Source organism: Stegostoma tigrinum, chromosome 15, assembly GCF_030684315.1.
Source record: "Stegostoma tigrinum isolate sSteTig4 chromosome 15, sSteTig4.hap1, whole genome shotgun sequence".
Taxonomy (NCBI): Eukaryota; Metazoa; Chordata; class Chondrichthyes; order Orectolobiformes; family Stegostomatidae; genus Stegostoma; species Stegostoma tigrinum.
In genome coordinates this window covers 20,368,499-20,393,077 of record NC_081368.1, presented here as the reverse complement: position 1 = coordinate 20,393,077, position 24,579 = coordinate 20,368,499, and the positions used below count along the sequence as shown (strand labels likewise).

At 41.9% G+C, this 24,579-nt stretch overlaps 1 protein-coding gene across 2 annotated transcripts in view; it reads right to left on the bottom strand.

Moving 5' to 3' along the window:
* Window positions 1-24,579, bottom strand: part of col4a5 (collagen, type IV, alpha 5 (Alport syndrome)) — a 251,011-nt gene that overhangs the window by 95,158 nt on the left and 131,274 nt on the right. For both annotated transcript variants that reach the window (XM_059651364.1, XM_059651365.1), the window contains 13 exons: window positions 24,274-24,318; window positions 23,301-23,354; window positions 20,667-20,708; window positions 17,290-17,380; window positions 17,153-17,188; window positions 15,605-15,769; window positions 13,604-13,696; window positions 12,091-12,180; window positions 11,481-11,551; window positions 10,883-11,074; window positions 6,296-6,464; window positions 4,279-4,371; window positions 1,471-1,575 (listed from right to left, as the gene is read on the bottom strand). In XM_059651364.1, coding sequence (XP_059507347.1) covers window positions 1,471-1,575; window positions 4,279-4,371; window positions 6,296-6,464; window positions 10,883-11,074; window positions 11,481-11,551; window positions 12,091-12,180; window positions 13,604-13,696; window positions 15,605-15,769; window positions 17,153-17,188; window positions 17,290-17,380; window positions 20,667-20,708; window positions 23,301-23,354; window positions 24,274-24,318 — 1,246 coding nt within the window. The remainder of the gene's footprint in view (window positions 1-1,470; window positions 1,576-4,278; window positions 4,372-6,295; window positions 6,465-10,882; window positions 11,075-11,480; window positions 11,552-12,090; window positions 12,181-13,603; window positions 13,697-15,604; window positions 15,770-17,152; window positions 17,189-17,289; window positions 17,381-20,666; window positions 20,709-23,300; window positions 23,355-24,273; window positions 24,319-24,579) is intronic.

The window sequence follows — 24,579 nt, the reverse complement described above, 5'->3', positions numbered from 1 at the left end:
GGAGGGCTGCCTGTTCTGCGGGGGAGAGGCTGGAGTGGATGAGAAGGGTGGAGAGGCTGAGGCGGTTAATGTCTTGACGGCAGTTGGAGATGAAGAGGTCGAGGGAGGGTAGGAGGCCTGGGGGTGGTGTCCAGGAGGAGGACTTGTGTTGGAAGTGGGTGAAGGGGTCAATGGAGGGAGCGTTAGGCTCCCGGTTGAAGAAGTAAGCGTGGAGCCGAAGGCGGCGGAAAAACTGCTCTATGTCCAAACGTGACTGGTATTCGTTGATGTGTGGTTGTAGGGGGACAAAGGTGAGCCCCTTGCTTGGGACTGACCGTTCGTCCTCAGTCAGTGGGAGGTCTGGGGGGATGGTGAAGATTCGGCAGGGCTCAGTGTGGATGTCTCCTCTGGGCTTGCTGGCTGTGGAGGTTGTGGGCGGAGCGATGAGGTTGTCAGCCATGGGCGGGGTTCCGTCGGCGTTGGCTGTGGGCGGGGTTCCATCGGTGTCGGCTGTGGGCGGGGTTCCGTCGGTGTATCGTTTTGAAGGGATGGGATATTTCTGGCACTCAGCTAGCTGGCATATGTTGCCATATTGTACACTTAGGTGCACATTTTATGCAAATAAACAAAGTTTACCAGCCACATGGGTTTATCTGTTCTTGTCGGGGAGTCATCGAGTCATAGAGCACAGAAACAGACCCTTCGATGCAAGCAGTCCATGCCAACCCTATTCCCGAATCTGCCTGCGTTTACCCCATTTCCCTCCAAACCTTTCCTATTCATTTATTTTTAAACATTGTATCTGCATCCACGATTTCCTCTGGCAGTTCATTCCACACACTCTGTGTTTTAAAAAAAAAATGCCTCTCATGTCCTTTCTAAATCTTTCTCCTCTCACCTTAAAAATATAGCCCCTAGTTTTGAACTCCTCACCCTTGGGAAAAGACATTTGCTATTCGCCTTATAATCCATAATATCATTACAGTGGGCACAGGAGGTCATTCAGGCACATCAAGTCAGTGCCCTCTCTTTGTAGAACCTTCCAATCTGTCCCATTTCCCTGTTCTAGTCCTGTAAATTTATTTTGCATGAGTGCCAATTTGATTTTCCTCAGAAATAATTCATCTCCAACCACTCAGGCACTGAGACCCAGATCATTACCGCTTGTTGAAATAAAAATTCTTCTTCACGTGCCGCCCATGTATCTTGCCAAAACCCTTAAACCTGTGTCCTTTAGTCCTTGTACTGGCAACTGGTGTTAGTAACAGTACCCCAAAGGACAGGGATCTCGCGCTGTGACCTTGTCAACATCTCGACTAACCCTAAACAGTTAGCTGATGGCTGTGCATGGGCCTTGACAGGCTCAGAGTCACTGCTGCAATTGTTCACATGGGACATTTCAGTGATGTGGTAGAGTGCTAAATGAATGAAAGGTTTGTTTTTAATCACTATTTCAACTTCAAGATGCATTATCAGTGAATAGGAGCCTACCTTTTGGGCCTGATGGACCAGGGAATCCAATGCCTGGCACTCCCCTATCCCCTTTTGGTCCCTGAAGTCCTGGTAAACCAGGTTGCCCTGGTTGGCCTGGGTCACCTTTAGAAAGGAAAACAAATTTAGTATATTGTTGTAAACACGAGTGGCAGAGAACTTTACTAATTTTCTTTCCATCGTCCCTTTCACAATTTGAAGGATCACACGTGGCTACCAACAAATATCAGCACACCATTAGGGATTAATAAATAAGTAATTTTAACAGAGAGAATCTCATTACTCAGTGCAACCAAGTCCTTTCACAACTAACATGGCATAACTGTTCTCATATAATCCATTTTTTCTACTTATAATACCACTAATACAATCAAACATGGTGAACTGTTTTATCATATTTCTCTTGAAGAGGGTGACAGGTTTTGGAAGATTGACGGCCTTAAAATGTCGAGTGATTCTTTTGAGGTGGGCTTGGATAGCCAGCACCAATCTACTTTTTAAGCATGAGAAGCATAACAGCTAAAGCTGAGGCTCTCCTTTATCATGAACACACTGGTGCACGTACTTTCAATTATACTTTCCAATGTATTTAACACGGATATGTGTATTTACTAAATTCTGTACTGCAGTTTAATAACTCCATCTTCAAACAGGATGCTTCTAAATACAAGAGATTTGGCAATGATTGCAGTCAAGTCTCTCCAAAAGATCTCAGAATCTCAAAAACCAGTTAAGTGTTGATAGCAAAGGTATCACGTAAAATATTTGCTGGCTTCTGAGATCTTAATGACAGGGCAATAAATAAAATTTGTGATACGTCAAGGAGCAGGGGGCATGCCCCAGATTTGTATTAAGCAGAGTAGCCCAGTTGAACTACAACAAGCACACAGTTATATAGTAAAGCTGTGAAAAATGTCTTTACTTTTCCACTTTTTCACACCTTACAATGGTCTGACCTTGTACAGTAGAAGACGGTGTAAAAGTCAGGTCACAGCTCCAGGAAAACTCACTAAACTGTTCCTGCTCAGCTTTGGAGCACTGTGATACGGCAAAAGATGGTGAGCAGTATTTCCCCTGCTCCTGGCCCAAGTGGGCAATGTTGAATCAGTTGGGAAAATATGGCGAGATTGGAAAAATAAGATGTTCAATATGTCTGATTTTCCATCCAATGGTTTAACAGCAGGATGAGAATTTCTCCAGTGAGTGGCAAGAGAATCTCATTATTACCTATTGTATCATTTATCAGCAATTTCCCAATCTCCCAGGCAGCAGGGAGGAACTAGGTAGACTCATTATGGAAGCAGGTACCAGGCAAACCTAAACTTCCACCTTGGCCAACTATCCCCAACATCTAAGGGCACGTTCCATGGGTAGCAACTGAGCATATCCCACGTACAACCATTGGCACTGGTCTTGGACTGACCTTACCACTTCAACATAGCCTTAAACTGTGATTCCTGGTCATGAGGAACATATACTCTGCAGGAAGAAGGTGAATGATTGACCATGCAAGGCTGCATATACTCTGTCCAGTTGTGGTCATGTCTAAAAGTCTGACGGAAATGAACCTCAGTTAAGTCAAAGGATCTGCTGTCAATAAGGATTCACTGGCACTGTAGGTCAACAGCAACATGGTACATCAGCCCAGGGGCTTGGACACAGTCTATCAGTTGCTTGATGTGTTTAGAGCTAGGCTTTTTGTCCCATTTCAGCACATAAAGGGGGCCACAGTCAGTCTTGCATGGTCAATCATTCACCTTCTTCCTGCATTACTGGGTATTCCTTTGACAGTGGGCACCTGATAGGCCAAGGTGGCAACTTCTGACCAGGCTTGCAGGGTCAGGTGACATGGTCTCAACTGGTGGTCCCGAGGGAAGAAGATGGCCCTCCTATCCATGAGGACTTCCAGGGCCCTGTCAGTGAAATGGGATACCAACTTCACTTCCTCAGCTTGACCTTTAGTATTGTGCAGCAACACATTGACAATTGCAGTTCCTGGCTTGTAGCAACTGAACTCGTGCACAGTTGGCCTTTAAATATGAGTGGAAATCTCAGAAGCAGTGAAATATTTCTGCTGCTTGTTGAGTGTGAACGGCATGGGACCAGCATCATAGAGGTGTCATTAATGAGATGTGCAGCTGAGATCTATACAAGATAACTCACTAGGGTTCATGGAGGGAAACCCTCTGACACACTTGGCTGACTTCTGGTCAAATTCAGAGCGGCAAAACGGTCTGGCTCCAACAGCGTTACAAATGTTTCTTGGTGCGTTTACTTTCAGGACATGGGCATGACCATTTTGTGGCCAATCGCCGTCATTGCTGCCACATGCGCACTGCATCATATGCAGAAGATGATGCCATGCCATGTTCTGAATGCCCAACCACTCATTGCTGAGGTGAAATTCTTGTGGCCCGGCCTCATTGCCAGGGAGAATCCCTTCCCGGCAGTATTGGACAGGAAATGGGAACATTCTCTGCTCAAGCGACCATGGAACATGTCAGCGAGCCTTCTTCAATGTCAGAATAAGTAACTGTTCTTACTTGCTGGACTGGTTGCCTGCTTGACAAACTATTCAAGAGGTTAGGTTCAGAGTGGTTGACAAATTCGACCTTCCACTCCATTCTTCATTTTGCACCACAGAAGACCAATTGCTGTATCAACTTCACTTTGTCTCCAATCAAAGACATCTTTAACTAGCATAATCCCTCCTGGTTAATTTTTTTTAGCGAAGCATGTGCAAATGGCCACAAACCTGTTTGTTGTACAGACAGTATACAAGTTAAAGAAACAGCTGAAGCACCTTACCTGGGCGACCTGCCAGCCCAGGTTCACCCGGGAGCCCAGGAGCACCTCTTGGGCCAGGCTCAGAGACTGTTTGACCTGGATCACCTTTAGCACCTGGACAGAACAGCAAAGCATTAAAAATCATTTCCATAAATGCAAAGTGCAGTAGGACATCGTCAACTCTGCATGGAGTTAAAAGCATTAACAACTTATGATCTCTGAAGACGTGGGGGATACTGTCTCCATGAAAATTCAAGAAGGAAATTTGATTGGTACTTGATGATGGGGAACAGGGTTCTGGATAATAATAAGAGTATGGGGCTAACTGCTCTATCACTGAGCCAACATCGGCATGATAGTCCGAACGGTCTCAATATAAGTTGGGTGATCTCAGGTGAAGCTTTCAGAAAGTTGTACCAAGTTAAAGATGCTTGGCAAAAATATTGCTCTTTATGCAATAAATGATTTGTGTTTGGATTCAATGCCTGATAACATGGTGGATATTGATTCAAAAAGGCACTTGGAAAAAATAATTGAAAGAGAAAAAATTCAAAGATATAGAGAGACTATAGGGACGAGATTGACTCGTTTGTTCTTGGAAAGAGCTAGTGCAAACTTGACAGGTTAAACAGCCTCCTTCTACGGGGTAGTGAATCTGTGGAACTCATTGTTACGGAAGGCTGTGGAGACCAAGTCGTTATATGTACATCAGGCAGAGGTAGATGGGTTCTTGATCAGTAAGGGGATCAAAGGTTACAGGGAGAAGGCACGAGAATGGGATTGAGAGATATATCAGCCATGATTGAATGGTGGAGCAGGTTGGATGGGTTGAATGACTTAATTCTGTTCACATATCTTGTGGTCTTATGATATTGCACAATGATTTCATGAACTTAGTTAAGAATATCAAGTAAGTTGAATCCCAACACACACCAGTTACATTAGTTAGAATCATAGAATCCATACAGTGTGGAGACAGGCCCTTTGGCCCAACAAATCCATACTGACCCTCAGAGCATCCCACCCTGACTCATACCCCTATAAACCACTTAATCTATACATTCCTGAACATTGCAGGCAATTTAGCATTTATAATCCACCTAGCCTGCACATCTTTGGACTGTGGGAGAAAACCGGAGCACCCGGGGAAACCCACGCAGACAAGAGGAGAATGTGCAAACTCCACACAGTCAGTCACCCTAGGGTAGAATCAAACCCGTGCCCCCGGCGCTGTGAGGCAGCAGTGCTAACTACTGAGTCACCATGCCGTCAATATTTTAATACTGCATGATTCTTCAAAAGAGAGTTGAGGAGTTACAATTGGTTTAGTTTAAATGTTTAAAATGTTTTATTGATAAGTGATAGTTTGAGTACAGCACAATTGGGGTAGACAAAGTAGACATAATACCCATGACAGGTGAAAAGGTTAAATGGTGCTAGATCACAGGGGTAGAATAGCTTGGTCCTGTTGTAAGCAAGAACAATTTCTTCTTTATGCGATAAGGATGTTGAGTAAAGCATTTAAACCCTGAAGAGTTCCCTCCCTTTGTCCATCTTCCCATTCAGTTGCCCAAACACTAAGGGACAGCTGGGAACAGTGGCACCTTTATCACAGCTTCCTTTTCCCTCGGAAACCAGCTTATTGTAAGAACATTGCGTTCATTTTGCGAGTACAGGCTCCATCTTGTCTGGCACAGGAAAATCTTCATGAAGGCCTGTGTAACATCCACCTTGGGAACTTTGGACAATTGACTGTGTTTTACAAGTTCCTCAACTTGGCACAGGGTGAGAAACTGAAGGCTAGCAAACCAGAACCATTTAACACAATAACCAAAACAATTCCTCTCAAACTATTCTTTAATAAATACAGGATTTTCTTGCAGTACCTACCTTGAGAAGGAAATAACTTCACGGACTTCTTGCAACTGAACCCTGACTAGCCAAGCTATTTCTAAGCTATAAGCTCATTTTCCTAACCTTGTAATTGACACAATGCACAACATATAACAATGATGTTAATTACATAATTCTAACTTACCTGGAGCTCCAGGGGCTCCGGGACGGCCTGATACACCTTGAGCACCTTTCTCCCCTGGATAACCGGGTGGACCAAATCCTGGTGGTCCCGGGGGACCTCTCTCTCCTGGAAATCCGATGGGGCCTGGATCTCCAGGGGGTCCAATTGAACCTTTGAGGGCCAACCCACCCTAAAAAATTCCATGTACTCATTAACACTGACGTGAGGTAGAAGATTCCACATTCCACAACTAGCACATTCCTCAAAAACAGCAATCTGAACACCTACTTATTTGGAATTTTTTTAAAAATCATATAAAATTTCAATTAAAGTTAAAAATTATCCACCCTGTTACAAAAGCATGCTGATTATCTCTTCAAGTGTCTGTGATTATATCTCCCAATTAATGTTTCTCAAATTTTACCCTCTACTGACATTAAACAGAGCTTTGAAAGTATTTAGATATAGTAAGAGTGGCCATACATTGAGCACCAGATATGTCTCTAACATCTTTTTTACTATCATTATTCACCTCACAGATAAGATGAAATTCAATAACTGAGATGATCTTCATCTCAGGATCAGCAATGAGCACCAGCTACAAGATGGGCAGTAGAAACTCACCAGAGATCCTGTAACAGCATCTTCCAATCCCAAGACCACTTCCATTTGGAAGGACAAGGGCAGCAGATACATGGGAACACCACCACTTTCAAGTTCCCATTTAAGCCATTCACCATCCTGACTTGAAAATATGTTGCCTCAATTCATCAAAAATAAGACCATAAGACATCAGAGCAGAAGAAGTAGGCCTCTTGGCAAATTGTGTCTGCTTTGAAATTCAATGAAGTCATGGCTGATGTGATAATTCTCAACAACAACAACAGCAACAGCAAAAACAGAAGTTGCTGGAAAAGCTCAGCAGGCCTGGCAGCATCTGTGAAGAAAAAGTCAGAGTTAACGTTTCTGGTCCGATAACTCTTCCTCAGAACTTATGGTACCTGGAAAACGTCAGTTTATATGCTGAAAATAGGGGTGGGGTCGGGTAGGGAGTAAATGATAGGATAGAGTCTAAAGAGAGAGAAGACCAGTTGGACAGATGAAGGAGTTGGTAACGATCTGGCTGGGAGGGTAAACAGTTGTTAATGGGGACAGTTAATGACTAACAATAGGTAGTGTATAATGGCAGGCTATGTGATGACAAGGCCTGGTGTATGGGGCAGGGGGCTAGGACACGGGAGAGTTTAGACCCTAAAATTATTGAACTCAATATTGAGTCCGGAGGGCTGCAGGGTCCCCAAGCGGAAAATGAGGTGTTGTTCCTCCAGCTTGTGTTGAGCTTCGCTGGAACACAGCAGCAAGCCTGAGACAGAGATGTTGGCTAGGGGGCAGGGTGGTGTGTTGAAGTGGCAGGCAACAGGTAGCTCTGGGTCTTTTTTGCGAGCAGAACATAGATGTTCTGAGAAGCGGTCATCCAGCTTATGCTTTTCTCCCCCAGTGTGGAGGAGACGCCATTATGAGCAGCGAATGCAGTAAACTAGATTCTGGGAAGTACAATCTATTGCAATCTATTTCCTGCATATAAACTGATGTTTTCCCAGCTGATGTGCAGTATCCGCAGTTCTTTCAGTTTTTATTTAGTGATAATCCTCAACACCGCTTTCCTGCTTTATCCGCATAGCCCTTGATTCCCTTATTGATTAAAAATCTGTCAATCTCAGTCTTGAATATATTTAACAACCCAACCTCAAAGGTTCTTTGTAGTAAAGAATTCCATTGATTCACTACCTTCTGAGAGAAGAAATTCCTCCTCATCTCTGACTTAAATGGGTGATCCCTTACTTTATGATTATGTCCTATGGTCCTAGACTCTCTTGCGATGAGAAACAACCTTTCTGCTTCTAGCCTGTCAAGTACTCTAAGGATCTTCTTTTTTTCACTCATCTTCTAAATCCAATGGGTACAGGCCAAACATACTCAACCTCATATAACAATCCCTCCACACCAGGATCAACCTAGTGAAACATCTCTGTACTGCCTCCACTGCCAGTATAAATTTCTTTGAATGGGGGGTCCAAAACTGTTCACAGTATTATTGCTGCAGCTGACCAGTGCATTGTTTAGTTTTAGCAGAATCTTCTTATTTTTATACTCCCTTCCTTTCAATTCAAAGGTCAACAGTCCATTGCCTTCCCTATTACCTGATGCACATGGAGGTTAGCTTTTTGTGATCCATACATGAAGAACTCCAATTCCTTCTGTGCTGTAGCTTTCTACTGTCTTTTTTCATTTAAATAATGTTCAGTTCTTCAATTTTTCTTGTCAAAGTGCATACCCTTACATTTTTCCACATTATATTCCATTTGCAAGGTCTTTGTCTGCCACTTAACCTGTCTGCAATCCTTTATAGACCAGGTGGGCTCAATATTACATTTTTATGTCTATATACAAGTTGTGTAGGGTTTTTTGAAGTGCTTCTTGCTATGAGGCCAAGTTTTTCCACTTTACCTTACAAAGGGCACCCCATTAGCTATCTACATTGCACCTTTTCATTCAATTCAAGCCCCACCTTACCGCACACCATTCTTGGAACAATTGGCCACTGCCCCAATATCCTGAAATTGAATAGCGTTCCTGGCACCAGTGTTATCTTTAGAAGGCTTGTGCAAACCTGGACAAGCAGTGTCAGTCCAGAGCTGCTCTGCAGGGATCCTGACATTTACTCCAGACGGGAGAAATTCATCTCTCCATTTGGTAGCAGGGTCCTTCTGGATGAGTTGGTGCACAGAACGGATGTCCTCTTTCCCAAGAACCAGCAGGTGATATCAGAACATGCCAAGCTAGTCCCCAGTTGCCTCCTAAGTTAGTGCTATGTCAGCCACCTGAAGAGATATCCAGCAATGTCGGGGTAAGTTCCACCATCTCCTCTCTGATACCTCACACCGAATTGATCTCAGCTACTGTACTCACCTCCCAATGAGGCTCATTGCTGTCACCTATCCCATACCCTGACGCCACTAACCCTGTGTTGCTCTCTGTGCTGCCTACTCACTCAATCAGGGTAAATCCCCAAAGTAACATCTGTGCTATCCACTTTCATCTGCTATGATACCTGTTATTCCAGATGGAAACCGAATCCCTCTGCCTCTCATCAGGGAAGATGAGTCAAGTCAGATGGCAGGCTGCAGAGCAAATAGCTCCTCATCCTTTATCAGGAGAGCATCCTGAATTTGGCCACTTTCAATGGCTGACTGACTGTGAACAAGCCCCATGACTGGTATCCCTTGAATTATTTGGGAGACCCCTTGCCAAAGACTATCTCCCTTGACTTGACTGAGAGCTCTGACGACCAGTATATGCTTCTCAGCTTTGTGTCTGTGATCATGCATGGCAGTACATTAGTATTGTGTGCCTGGCTGAGGGGGAGAAACACAAAAAGACAGGACAAGGCAAAGCAATGCAGGGATGCTGTGTGTATCTGGGCAGGGTCACAGTGGGTGTACACTATGACTGTAAGGCAACAGCCAGGAGATGGCCCAATCCGTGAGATGGGTGCATGTCCTGAGCACAGCGCTGTTCTTACAACATTACATTGATAGTCGCTGGTGCAGCCTAAGGTGTGGCATTGAAGCCCAGAAATGGCCTGCAAGCGGATCTTAGAGGCTGCCACATGTCAGAACCAATATTGGTAAACACAGGGTATTTGTGGCCAGTATCCATGATGGACCATACTCTGAGATGTTGGCGTTCAGTGTCTAACATGGGCTTTGAAGCAAGTGGTGAATTGAAGATGCCAAGTACCCACTCTGACCTCCAAGAGGAGAGTTCTCAATCTCTACCTTCTTTGGCACATCTAGTAAATAGGAAGCTGAACATTAATGAGGCAAGTTATGGCATTAATAAGGCAAGCTGTAAAGCCCCTTGGTTGGTAACTCACGATTACCTCATGAGGAACTCACCTTACTGCTGACAGAGACATGAAAGACGATGCAATGTTTTTTGAGATAAGCCTCATTGGACTAATCAGACAATTCTGCTACATATCACCCATGTCATTCAGCCCTGATGAGATTCTACCCTTTGTGTCATCTGCACTACTTGCTTTCCTACTTTTTCCATGAGATGACATGGATTATGTGTTATCTATACTTTCACATATCTTCTGTATGTTGCAATGTCTCCCCCAGTCAAGAACAGCTTCAGCTTTGTTTCGAAGACATACAGAAGTTACCACGCCAGACAGAAGCACGTTCTGACTGTAGATTATTTGAACTCATGTCCTCTAGACTTCCCCAGTAGTATTAACATGAAATAATCTACCAAAATGGATTACATCAAGCTCCTTAGTTGTTTTATAGATCTCTACCAGGTTGGCCATAAGTTCACACTGTTGTAAACTAAATAACCAAGGTCCTTAAGCCTTTTTCAGTAGTTGAATTTCTTTAAGCCATTCTGGCAGCACCCTTGTGGATCTTTACCAAGACCTCTACAGAAATCCATCATGTAGGAGGATAGTCAAAAATACTCAATTATCCTCCCTTAACATAGCAGATCACTGTTAATCACTTTCGATAAGAAATGTACTAAAGTAGCAGAACAACTACTCACAGGTAATCCTTTAGGACCAGGTGGTCCAGGCAGACCATTTCTTCCTGGTGTGCCATCTAATCCTGGAAGTCCTGGAGGTCCTGGGAAACCAGGGCTCCCTCGATCACCTTTTGAGCCTGGAAAGCCGAAGCCATCTCCACGGTCACCTTTCGGGCCACGGGCTCCTGGAATACCAGGAGGGCCTGGCAAACCCTAAAAATGGGAGAGGCAGAAATTTCGCTATGAAGTAAGATTCTTCCATTAAGATCTGAAAATGCACTTTAATGGCCAGAAGGTTATTAACCAAAGCTTTAGTTCTTCAAAATGGATACTATTAAATTGAGGAAGTTTAAAACATGCATCCAAAATTAAAATCAAAGAAATCAAGGGAGAGGTGGAGCATAAGTGAAGCACAAAGGTGCAAATCCTTTTATTTTTTGAAGCCATAATAATTTTTATTGATCTTTGATTAGAGGTCTCTAGTTTAGCCTGGAGCCCATACTGTCAATTAGATCAGCCTCCCAATGGACATCTAATGTTACCAATATAGGCAATGGAGATCTACTCTACATCTTCTGACAAAATCTTTGATAATATGCATCCTTCCTGAAGCACTTACAGGCGGTCCCAAAGTTCCAATCGGACCAGGTAGTCCACGATCTCCTTTCATTCCTGGCAATCCTGGTTGACCTAAAATCCAAAAACAAATGTGCACTAGCTACTTTTTACGCAGTTTAAATAATCAAATAGACCTGAGGTGATGCATTCATCGAGAGATCCAGATTGCATAAACTCGAGTCATCGGTCAGTTTTCCTTCTAGCCAGCACAGTTTGAGAGACCACACAAAGGTGTCAAATTCCAAAACCTTACCAAAGGAGCTGAGAACACATTTGCATAGATTAGTGAGATTACCATAGCAGTTATTCTTATTTGGTCAGACTCCAATGGGTAGAATCAGAGGCATAAGGGCTCAGGAAAATTAGTATAAAGGTTAAGTCCGACTCTGTGATATACTAATGAGCCAATATATATATCACAGGAGGTGATACAATGTCACATGATCTCACTCTGTCCTGCAGCCTTGTGGCAAGAAGCAACCATCGTAAAGTCTTTCTTCAATAACCTTCATATTTCCTGACTTTATCAAACTTAGAAAATATTTTTCGGCAGCACAACTAAACCAAGAATATTATAATACTGCAAGTTCCTCATTGTCCTGGTGTCCTACCTGGAAGTCCATGTGGTCCAGGAGGTCCTGGTAGACCAGTAGCTCCATTGCCAGTACCAAAACAGTTAAAGCATGTGTCTCCCTTATCCCCTACCAAAGTCAAAGGGAGAAAGGCGGGTGTTAATAATGTGTAAACACTATTGAAACCTCCGGGTCTTAAAAATCTTCTATCACTTCATAGATAATTCTCTGAAATAAATGAAATCGTTAGTGTGTGAAATTTTCATACGTTGTTCTTTTGAACTATGAAGAACACCCTACAGTTAGATTAGAGATTCTGTATTTATGAAACTTGAGTTATTTGTAGAGATGTGTTTTGAACTACTGGATGAAACATATTTAGTTATTGGTGGTGTGATCAATTTGAGGTGGCATGTTAAAAGGATTTCAAAAGAAGCATGTTGCACACTATTAAAGGCCATTAGCACTAGATTTGCTAGATAGTCCTGCTAGCAAAACCTGTATGAACAAAAAGTCAACACAACATTGTTTTAATGTTTTAGATTCTGGTCCCTCTTCCTTAGTATCTGTATGATTTTTGAACAATGAACTTTAGAGATGGATGCACATATTATTAACAAATAGGCCCTTCATTTGATTTAAGTGTCAGCTAATTCAATGAGAGGAAGGAAGTACTTAATTTACAACATATACAAGTTGTGACTATTGTCCTAAATCATCAGCAAATACATAATCACACAATAGTTTATCAAAAGTAAATTGTAATTATCCAAACAAAACAAAAATAATTCCCAATATGGAATGGACAATCAAGCTCCAATCATGCGAAACTGTTTACAGTTACTGACCATAACGCAGTAAGATAACACATGCTCATAATGTCAAGGTAGTAATTCAATCCCTGTACTGGCCAACAACGTTGGTTTTCAAGCCAGCCCTTATTTCTGGTGGAAGTGGCAGCATCATAGCAATGTCACTGGACTAGTAATCCAGAAACCAATGGTAATATTCTGGGGACATGGGTCTGAATCCCACAATGGCATGTAACTGCGGCAGATAGTGAAATCTGAATTCAGTAAACAGCCAAACTAATGGCAATCATGTAATTGCTGTTGGTTATGTGGACTAGAACCTCTCGTTCACTAATATCCTTCAAGGAAGGAAATCAGTTATCTTCGTCTGGTCTGGCTGACATGTGACTCTAGACCCATAGAAATATGGTTGACTCAATTGCCCACTGGGAAACATGAGATGGCCAACAAGTCTAGCCGAGCCAGTGACACCTGCATCCCAGGTATTATCCACACATTTATTTCTAACACAGTAAAAACAGCAATAGCTTGATCACAATCAAGGGGCACAAATACCAATGTTCACAAATTCGAGGAATATAGCAATAGCCCATTGCTTGGGTATGCCTGTTTATACTTTTACTACATAATATCCAACTATGGATGGGTGTGGCCTCATGTGGTAATACAGTCTTTCTGTGGTAGAGACTTACCGATCAGGACAATGCAACATGTGGCAGAGACAATGGGAAAAGTCTTACCTTTCAGTCCTCTCTCTCCGGGGAAGCCAGGTGCTCCTGGTGACCCTGGTAATCCTGGCTGCCCTGGCTGACATTGCAACCCAACGCCAGGAACTAAATAAATTAAAGGATTGATTTGATAATACAGTTGCATTGAAAACTCATGAAGCTGACATTTAATACAGTTGTCAGCCAAATTTTTGCAAATCATTTTAGGATATAAACTGAATCCTACAAGTTGACTTAAAAGGAACTGTCTGGTAAAATGTGCAAATTGGTTTTGAGTCGCCAATTATGACATTATAAAAATTGCACACAGGCTCTAGAGAAGCTTCAAAATAAGATTTACAAGAATGATACAGATATGTGAATTTATACCCATCAAGAAAGTAAGAACAGGCTGACTTCTGAGGAACAGTCACTTGAACAGAAACATTAACTCTGATTTCTTTCAACAGACGCTGTCAGTCCTGCTGAGCTTTTCCAACAATTTCTATTTTTGGCAAGAAAAGGCTGGAATGTTAAAACACGAGGAATTACCAAAGACTGTAATTTAAAATTCTGATAAGTTTGACAGGGTGTTTGCAATTGCAGAGGACAGAAAACCCAGTGGCATTAATAAAAGATCATCATCAAGGAAACAAATTGGGAATTAATGTGGAATTTGCTACTACAGGGACTGATTGAAGTGAATAGAGGTGATGCATTTAAGGGGAAGCTGGATAACATAAGGGGAGAAGGCAATAGAGCAAAATGCTCACACAGTTATTTAAGGAATGGATTGAGGTTTAAATGGGTTATCAATGGTCCAGTTGAGCTAAATGTCATGTTTGTGTCCTGTATATTTTGTGAGTTCCATGCTGTTTGGTATGGCAGTTTTACGGGAGAATAGGCATCTCACAGTATAAGACGTGAATCACAGTGACTAGGTGGTTTTACCATAAGTTACAGGAAAGTTTGTAACTTGCAGCATACCCACTTCAGCAAATTTCTGATGTTTCACACTGTTTATCTCTGGCTGCATGTCTTGTTTTTAGACCTCACTCAAGCCTGGTTGGATGTTTTAGTGCAGCAGGTAATAGATCTGATGTTCCTTTCCTTTGGTCAACACTATTGTACTTCTTCAGTACATTTACGCAAATCTCTGGCTGAACTGTTAGTAGCCTTCAATGTTTCTTGGCACATTTATTCTTTGAACAAATTGCATACAGTAAGCTGTCCATTCTTCCTTCTCAAAAAGCATTGTCATATTTTTCCTGATGAAGAAGATTCATGACCAGCAATCAATGGAACATCAATACTTTCTGAAACTTTCCTCAGGTTTCTTCCACTTCAATCTTACATGTGGAACATGTCAACATAGGAACACAGGGCTTAGGAGCAGGAGTGAGTGGGCTATTTGGCTCTTCAAGCCTGCTCTGCCTTCAATAATATGGTAATTGACCTGTTGTTGTCTTAATACCATTTTCATATCTGCACCCCATAACCTTTGACTCATTTGTTTATCAAAAACATCATCCGTTTTGTTTAATTGGCAACAAAATCATCTCCTTGCCAGAAAGAAGTGTGTTCGAGCCTCACCGTGGGACTTGAGCATATCATCTAAACTGATGCTTCAGTGGAAGAATGAAGGGTTTTGCCCTGTCATGAGTCAGATGTGATGCTAAAGTGAAGCTCCAACTGCCAGCTTAAGTTTATTAAATGATCATGTGGGATTATTCAAAGAGGATAGAGTGTTTGAACAGCCAACATCATCCAAAAACTGGTCATGTATTTTCCAATCGTGGGACATTGTTCTGCATAAAATGGCTATTTCTTGTTTTGACTTTGACCACTGATCACATTCTTTCAAAATAACTAGTTGTAAGTTCCAATTGGATGCCCTGAGTATTCACTTATCTGAAAATAAACCTGTTGTCTTCCCCACAGGAAATATTCCTTTGTGTTGATCTGGTGCAGAACTTGTATAATTACTTATTCCAGCCCACGTGTGACTAATGATAAAGGTATTTGCAAGTTTACCTGAATGCCCTGGTTGACCGGGAGGCCCTGGAGGACCACTGGGGCCTGGGCGACCAATTGCTCCTTGTGGACCTGGCAGTGCAAATCCAGGAACGCCTTTGTCCCCTTTCTGACCTCTTTCACCTGGGAAACCCGGGGTGCCTGGTGGTCCCGGACTGGACTGACCTGGTATCAAAGGTGAGAAGGAAAGAAAACAGGTTTAATTTATATAAAAGCCATTACTAGGGACTTCTTAAGAGAAAAGAAAACTTTTTGTTTAAATAAGAACTAAACAGTTTCAGTAGACACAATGTCAAGAAAACTATTTACTTGGATTGTCTGCTAATGTTCGGGCAACGGGAAATTATCTTAAAAAAAGAGCAAGATTCCTCAGAAGGGAAATCAGGAACAAGATGAATCACTCATTGGCAGTCAGAAATCTGGACTCTTTTCCTCTAAAGGATACAGATATCAAGATATAAAGCTTACAAGAAAGGACAGGAAAGTGAACATAAGGAGTGTTGGATCAGCTATGCTCCTATCAAAAGGTGGGGCAGGTTTGAGGGGCTGAATGACCCACTTCTATTCCAACTTCTTACAGTCAAAAGGTTAAGAACATACAGAATAGACTATTCAGCCTTTTAAGCCTGCTGTATCATTCAATAATGATGGATGGTCTTCCATCTGAACACATTGTTGTTACACCATTCCCATGTCCCTTCATTTTCACAGTATCAAAAAAATCTTTTGATCTCCAACAGGAATATATTCAGCCACTAAATATCTAGCCTTCTGGGGTCTAAAATTCTAAACGTCTATAACCCTTTGTGCAAAGGAACTTATCCTCTTTTCAGGCTTAAATGTTGATTGCGACTCCAGTGCCAGTGATCTCAAGTTTGCAGCTAAGGGATCCACCTTCAGGTCATGGTATCAAGAAATGTAAAGTTGACAAAATGGAGTTAATGTCAATCAGTAGTGATCTAATTGGTTGGCAGAGCAGATTCTAGGAGATGAATGATTTACTCTTGCTCCTAGTGTTGTACTGATATCAATCTACATTCAGAACAGCAAATATTCCCATGCTCCTTGGAATGTGGTAATATGTAAAGCGGATTGTGCAAACATTTTCTCATCTCCTCTCTCAGTAGTGCTAGGTTCCTAACGGAAATTTAGGATTTGCAAATATACCCATCTGAATGGTCCTCTCAATGTACTTTATGGCTGAACAACAGATTATATTTTGTTTGTTGTTACTAAGTACTCACTGGAAAATATAAATTTTAGAAAAAATTCAGAATGTTTAGTGCTTGTATGGGAGGTAAGTTTTAAAGTCTCATCTTCCACCAGATCTGGGCATATCTTCATTTGGATCTCAGCTCCTGTGTACGGAATGGCATTTCTATGACTGGCAGGAATGATTTGGTCTATGTTTGTCAGAGTTGGTGTCATCAGCTTCTAGCTTATTCCTGTAAGGAATGTGATATCACAGTTTGCATGCACTCTTTTCAGTATGAATTGGGAAAGCAGGAGATTTTTTTAAGGAATGTCTCTATGATTACTGGGTCTCACCTGCAGCACCTGGTGGTCCTTGTACTCCTGGAAGTCCTGTAAGAAAAGAATCAATAGGATAGTACACAGTCATTTTGAAGGAAAACTTTCAATGGAAAGAATTTGCATTCTTTGTAGTACTAAAAATGTTTAATGACCTGGGGGACCTCGATCTCCTTTTTCTCCAGGAGAGCCTGGAAACCCTGGATCACCTTTTTGTCCACCTGTAACACCTGGTCGTGGAAATGTCTGTTAAAAAAAGACAATATTTTATTGCAATAATTAACAGTAGTATTACAAAAAGATCTAAGAATTTAGCACCCCAATGTCACCAGCTGGAGTGAACAATATCATGGGTTTATTGCAGCTAACGAGTTCCCCCTACAAATGTACATGAAAATTGTAGCTTGCTGCTTCTCAAAACGTTGATCAACTGTCTATTCTTCTGTGGTGAAGTATAAAATGCGGATTCAGTCAGCTTCTCACCTTTTCTATTGTACTATTCTTTCAGCCGTTTGGAAAGAAATTAATTCTCCGAGCTCTACTTGCTCCAACTTTACAAGAACTTGCATTGGTCCCCTGGGGTAGAGAGACTGTATGCACTTTCCATTGGTGTCGGGACAGAATGTGCATGATGTAAATGTTTTATTTTGATGTCTTTTGAGGTATCTTTCATTTACTCAGGGTGTCTCTGGCTAGGCCAGCATTCATTGCGTGTGCCTGGTTGCCACTGAGAAGGTGGTGGTGAACCCTACAGTCAGTGCTATAGGTATATTCACATTAAGGGGGAATTCCGGGATTTTGTCCCAATGACACTGAAGGAACAACATTATATTTTCAAGTCGAATGGCAGGTAGCTTGGGCGGGAACTTGTAGGAGGCAACGGTCTAGTGGCATTATTGATGGATTGTTATTCCAGAGTTACAGGTAATGTTCTGGAGACACTGGTTTAAACCCTATCACAGCAAGTGATGCAATTCAAAAAAAAATCTGGAGTTGTGTCGAATAGTCACCATGGATCCATTGCCGATTGTTGCAAAAACCCATTTGGTTCACTAATGCTCTTTAAGGAAAGAAACTGACATTCTTACCTGGTTTGGCCTACATGTGACTCCAGACCCACATCAATGTGGTTGACTCTTAACTGCTGCCTGGAATAGGCAATAGGTTCTGGCTTAGCCAGCGATACCCTCATCCCATAAATAACAAAACAAAAAGTGGTGTTCCCTGTATAAGTGCTATTCTTGTCCTTTAGATGGAAGTGTCCATCATTTTGGAAAAGGCTGTCTGAGTATTTTTGGTAAATTTTTGCAGTACATCTGGTGGATGATGCACACTGCTGCTACTGAGTATCAGTGGTGAAGGAAGTGGATGTTTGTGGATGAAATGCCAATCAAGTAGGCTGTTTTGTCTTGGATAGTTCGTTTGCACTTGGATTTTTGAGTGGGAGCTTTGTGAAGATAACTTTTTTTAATAGATCAGAATGTCATTTGGAACAGTGACCTAAGTGTCTAAGTTTTCAAGAAACCATGTCACTGCAGTCAAGTGCTTGACTGGACCCCTGTAGTGGTCGTGGGTGGAATGTTTGTATTGCTGAGTTAACAACTGATCAGAAAGCCATCAGCACAGCTTTTGAGTTCAGTTCAGAAGATTCAGGAATTCTGTTCAGAAGGAAGAACAATTTGCTCCTAACAGGCAAATCAAGCTTTCATTTTAGAGGAACTGGTCAGCCTAACTGAAGGGTTTTAGTTTGTGGAGAATTGTTGGAGCTGAGAATTCCATCAGAATGCTGAAAGGTTATTGCAGCAGACTTGGAAAGGATTCATACAACTGTCTCAGCATTCCATGGAAAAGGAGTGGGGATGAGTCATTTCAGTAAAATCTTAAAGAGCTGAGATAGCTGTGAAATCTCTCTGGAATTAAGAATCTGTAAAAGGATAGTGTTGTAGAACAGGCAGAAATGTTGTTTTGTCATTTGTGTTAGGAGTTTTCAAACCATCCTACGTAAATAACCTTGACCCTTTAAAATCTCTTTTGCAAAATAACTTATACTCTGTTGTTAAAGAATATTTGTAAAGTCTTGCGGATACTTCAGTGACTAATCACCATGGGAGAGAACTGCAAAAATTAACCATAGGATTGATCAAGCCAAGTTTCATTCTGTGATCTAACTTGTTCATATTACTACCAGCTAGAGTCATAACAATATTATCAATGAACCTTTTGTAGGTCAGACAGGTTGCAGCCTGTGTATCTATCCTGGGGAATGAACATAGTCTACGCAGCACTACTAGATGTGGTGCCAGACTAATTCACTCCTCTGTCCATAAATGGTGTTCACTGCCTCAGAGAAACACCTGACCTTGCTGCATTAAAAGTAGACCATTCTTCCCGCAATGTGATTTTATGTCAAATTGCAAGCAATTCTCTGCTGTTGGATTGTGACCCATTGGAGGAGAGGAGAATACATAACCCATTGCCGTGAACCAGATTAAAATCCAGATTCTAGACATGAAAAGGTACTTTGTTAGACCAGAACTCCTACTCTCTCATTTCTCTCTTTCTGTTTATATCACATCCTCAAAAATTAAAGTTTGCTCAGAGATAGTAGGAACTGCAGATTCTGGAGAATCTGAGATAACAAGGTGTACAGCTAGATGAACACAGCAGGCCAAGCAGCATCAGAGGAGCAGGAAGGCTGACATTTTGGGCCGAGAGCCTTCTTTTTCTGAAGAAGGGTCTAGACCCGAAACGTCAGCTTTCCTGCTCCTCTGGTGCTGCTTGGCCTGCTGTGTTCATCCATTTCTACACCTTGTTATCTCTAAAGCTTGCTCATCCTGGTTTATGCCACATTTTTACTCTGGAGCTTGGAGGTAGACCTCAGCAACTATCTCTGGCACTATAGGGACTGAACCCAACCCTTTCGTGATATCTGAATTATATTCTAGCCAAGTGGGCTCATTGGACCCATTTCTCCTGGAGTTAGTGTAACAGAATAGAGATATTTCATTTGCTGCTAAAATACTTGCACCAGTTGCCACTGATTCAAATTTATAACATAAAGACAATGGTGTCTCCTTGCATGAACTTGCACTACTCGAGACCTCAAATTGCCATGGAACAAGAGGCTTCCATCATTCAATGATGCAGAATGATAACAGAATGCTTTTAAATGTCAAAGGAAAAGGACATTCTAAAAATACTGATCTACTTAACCTTTGTCTAAAAACGTGCATTCCCTACCTTGTTTGAAATTAGTGCCTGATCAGTGACCTCTCTCTATTCTGTCAGAGTAGAATCCACACCAAAAATATACATTCTTATTTTGTCCAGTATCCACAAAACTCTATTTTGGATATAGCATGTAACCAATTCTTACCCGAAGGAAAACTTTTGTGAATTGATTAACTAGATCAATACTTGAGTTCAGTCGTAAAATATCAAATGTTATGATGGTATAAAAGGTTCTTTTCCTTCATTAAGCATGCAATGTAACTGGAAAGCAGATATTGGACATTCAAATTTGGATACTTACAATGCCCGGTGGACCAGGGAAACCTCGTTCTCCTTTCTGACCCTGTTTCCAGATTAAATAAGGTAAGGATATAAAAATTTCAATGGAAAACATTAGATTTTGTTTTATGAAATATCCACTCAGCAGCCATAGAAAAATGTTAAGGTTTCAAGTGTAAACTATTCTTCATTTAAAATAGATGAGATTATTCATCAATCCGTCGGTTCAGCTCTTTCTCAAATAGTCCATCAAACCATTAACTTATTCCAAATTGCTATTTCTTTCATTAGCCCAATTCTCCACTCCAATCCATTGTGTGTTCTGAATCAATTTCCCACTAAAGGAAGCTATTACTACAAAACAAATAATCCTTTTCCATTTCGGATATCAGTGTTATGGACCATGGCATTCAAGAATCAGCCAGTCAGAGAGTGAAGTTTAATTTAAATAGGCAGACCAGTGATTTCCCCCGCCCATCGCCTTTTGACAGAAATGTACTTCATTCCAGTGTTGGCCGCGAACCAATGAAGCCTGCTGAGCTTTGATTGAGTTATAGACATCCTTGATCAAGAATATCCAATTTTTCATGATTTCCTGATCTTTCGGAAATGAGCACAAGCTAATACTTCAGGTTACAATTTGAACAAAATATTTTAGTTTCATTTTGATTAAGGAGTTGCTTCAATAATCATCCAATTGCCAATCTGGTACCCACATTAACACATTCCATAATTTGTTTTAAAAGCCAAATGCTGATGTTTCAGGTTGAATCTAGGACTCAGCACATTGCGGAGCCATCAAATACATGCTGATTTTTTAAACTGCAGCAGGAATAGATGTCGGGTTGTGGCAAAATCAAACACAGAACTGTTACAGCACAGAAGGCGGCCAGTCAGACTGTCCTGGCATACAACAGGGACAAAACAAACAGCCAGCATTTCTGCTCTAGATGTCTATTTCACAACTTCTTTAGGAAAGTGCAAGTGAACTGGGGACAGACTGTGATAACTTCATGGTAATCAGCCTGAAATGCAGAGATTCAGACTGGCCAGTTAGGGAATTGCATCGCCCAGAAACAGCAACTGACCCAGAAGGATTAAGCTTCTTCAGGATATAAATAAACATATGGTCACAGTAACTTGTAACAACCAAGAATTCTGACATCAACATTCTGACAAACATGATTCTCCTGCTCCAAATATTACTCAATGAGAACATTGCTTAATGGCCTGTTGTGGTGATGTAAAGGTCTATGCAATGTTACTTAGGAACATAGAGGTTAGGAGATGTAGGCTATTTGGCCTTCAAGCCTGGTCCATGATTTAATAAGATCATGTCTGATCTGGTTGTGGTCTTAAATTTATTAGAGTGTCTGCCCCTTCCTCGGACCCTTATTTCCTTTGTCTATCAAAAATCAATTCAACTTTAGCAACGCCTTCAACAAGGTAGATTAGTTAGGCAGGGTAGATCACACTGGATCCAAGGAGAGCTAGCCATTTAGATACAAACCTGGATTGCTGGTAGGAGACAGAGGGTGGTGGTAGAGGGGTCAGTCTGGAGGCCTGTGACAAATGGTGTGCTACAAGAATTGATGTTGGGTCAGCTGTTGTTTGTCATTTACATAAACAATTTGGATGAGAATATAAGAAGCACCATTTCTAAACTTGTGCATGACACCAAATTTGGTGCATAATGGACAGTGAAGAAGGCTATCTAAGAGTATAATGGGAACTTGATCAACTGGGCCAGTGGGTCAAGGAATGGCAGATGGAGTTTAAAGTAGATAATGCGAGGTGTTGCATTTTGGTAAAACAAACCAGGGCAGGACTTACACAGTTAATGGTAGAGCCCCGGGGAGTGTTGTACCCACGGGTGCATAGTTCCTTGGAAGTGGCATCTTAGATAGACAGGTTGGTAAAGAAGGCACGATTGCATTCATCGTTCAGAGCATTGTGCAAGGGAGATGTGGTGTTCTGTTACAGATATACATTCACTGGTAAGGTCACATTTGGAATACTGCATATAATTCTGGACTTCCTGCTACAGGAAGGATGTTATTAAACTGGAAATGGCACAAAATTGATTTACAAGGACGTTACCAGGACTGGAAGGTTTGAGCATTAAAGAGAAGTTGCATAGGCTGGGATTTATTTCCATGGAGTATAGGAGGCTTAGAGGTAACTTTATAGACATTTATAAAATCATGTAGGACATACCTAAGTAGAATAGCCAAGGTCTTTTCCCTAGGGTAGGGGAGTCAAACCTAGAGGGCATATGTTTAAGGTGAGAGGCAAAAATTTGAAAGCGACCTGAGGGGCAACTTCTTCACACAGAGGGTGGTGTGTGTTTGAGCTGCCAAAAGAAGTGTAATAGGTGAGTACAATTACAACATTTAAAAGACATTTAGACAGGTCTATGGATAGGAAAGGCATAAGAGGGATATGGGCCAAAAGCAGGCAAATAGGACTAGTTGAGTTTAGGAAAACTGGTCGGCATGGATAAATTGGGCCGAAGGGCCTGTTTCTGTGCTATGTGACTCTGATCCATAAATTGGTCTTGGATAAATTTAAGTGCCCAGTATTCACTGCTTTCTCGGGAAGACAATTCCAGAGGCTAAAGATCTTCTTAGAGAAATAACTTCATTTTAAATCTTACCTTGGGTCCATCTCTACCTGGAATTCCTGATTGACCTGGATCCCCTGGGAGACCCTGCAAAACAAATGATAGAATCTCTTGACAACTGCTGTGCATCAACCTGGCAGCACCTAGTATGTCCCTGTTAGTAGGCAGATGAAGAACGGCGACTTTTCGCAAATATGTGAAGTTACCTTTGACACAAGTCATTAGGCAGAGGTTCTAGCAAGGTAGCCAGGACAGTCTGCTGAAATTTACTAGAACCGCAAAAGAATCTCATCACCAAATAAATCCAAGTGTTGTTGAAAAGGTTTTCATTGTCCAAAATTCTAATGGAGGCTGTTATGCTGAGAAAACTGCAGAGTTTGTGGAGTGAACAATGCTACACCATCCCAAACAATGTTTCCCCACTCCATCTTCAGCTCACGACCAGGCTGGAAGGTTAGAGGTGGGGTGCATACTAAGGATGTATGCTGCCTCCATTGGTATTTTAACTAGCCGCTGGGTGGGGAGGAGAGGCAAGCCTCATAGAGGTAGGCCATGTGCTGAGTGGCAACGGTTCTCCTGTCAGGCACTCTGTACTCTAGTGCAGGACACCTAGTGGCAAAAGAACTACTGTTGCCCATCCATCCCTCCACCTGGCCTCACGATTATTACCCTTCCTCCCCCATTCCCCGGCACACCTGCCAGACTGGTCCCAGCAAAGTCGTCCCACCTACCTGGTTGTCCAGATCCATTATGGTTCCTCACAAGCACTGCCGACTCTGATCAGCTGACAGCTCTTGTGGTTGGGACATCGTCACACATGATGCAACCCTGCCCACACCTCCCTACCTCCTGCCCTCCGTAAACACTGGACCATCATAAAACTTAGTCATGCCTCCTCCAACCAGTAAAAGTGCCAAGCTCTCATCCACCTCCCTAGCCAGTGGACACAGCCCCTGTGACAAATTGTGGCCACAGACTCAGCATTATTAGGTATATAAATACTTACATCAAATCCAGGGCCACCTGGCTCTCCATCTTTTCCTGGTTTACCCTGTTAAGGCAGAAGTAGAAGGTAGGTGTGCAGGAAACAAATATTTGAACATTGTCAACTGCACTAACCAGAGGAAGGTTAACCAAAGGTGCCTTGTTGTTACAATCTTATTTTTGACTAAGTTATATACAGAATTGTTTAGTGTTACTTAATGACAAATTGTAAAATGTAACGGCGTTTTGACTCTGAAATTTATTTATTTTCTTGAGAAGAAATTTTTCTTTGTTATATCTTTCCAGATTTATAATCTAGGGATGCTTT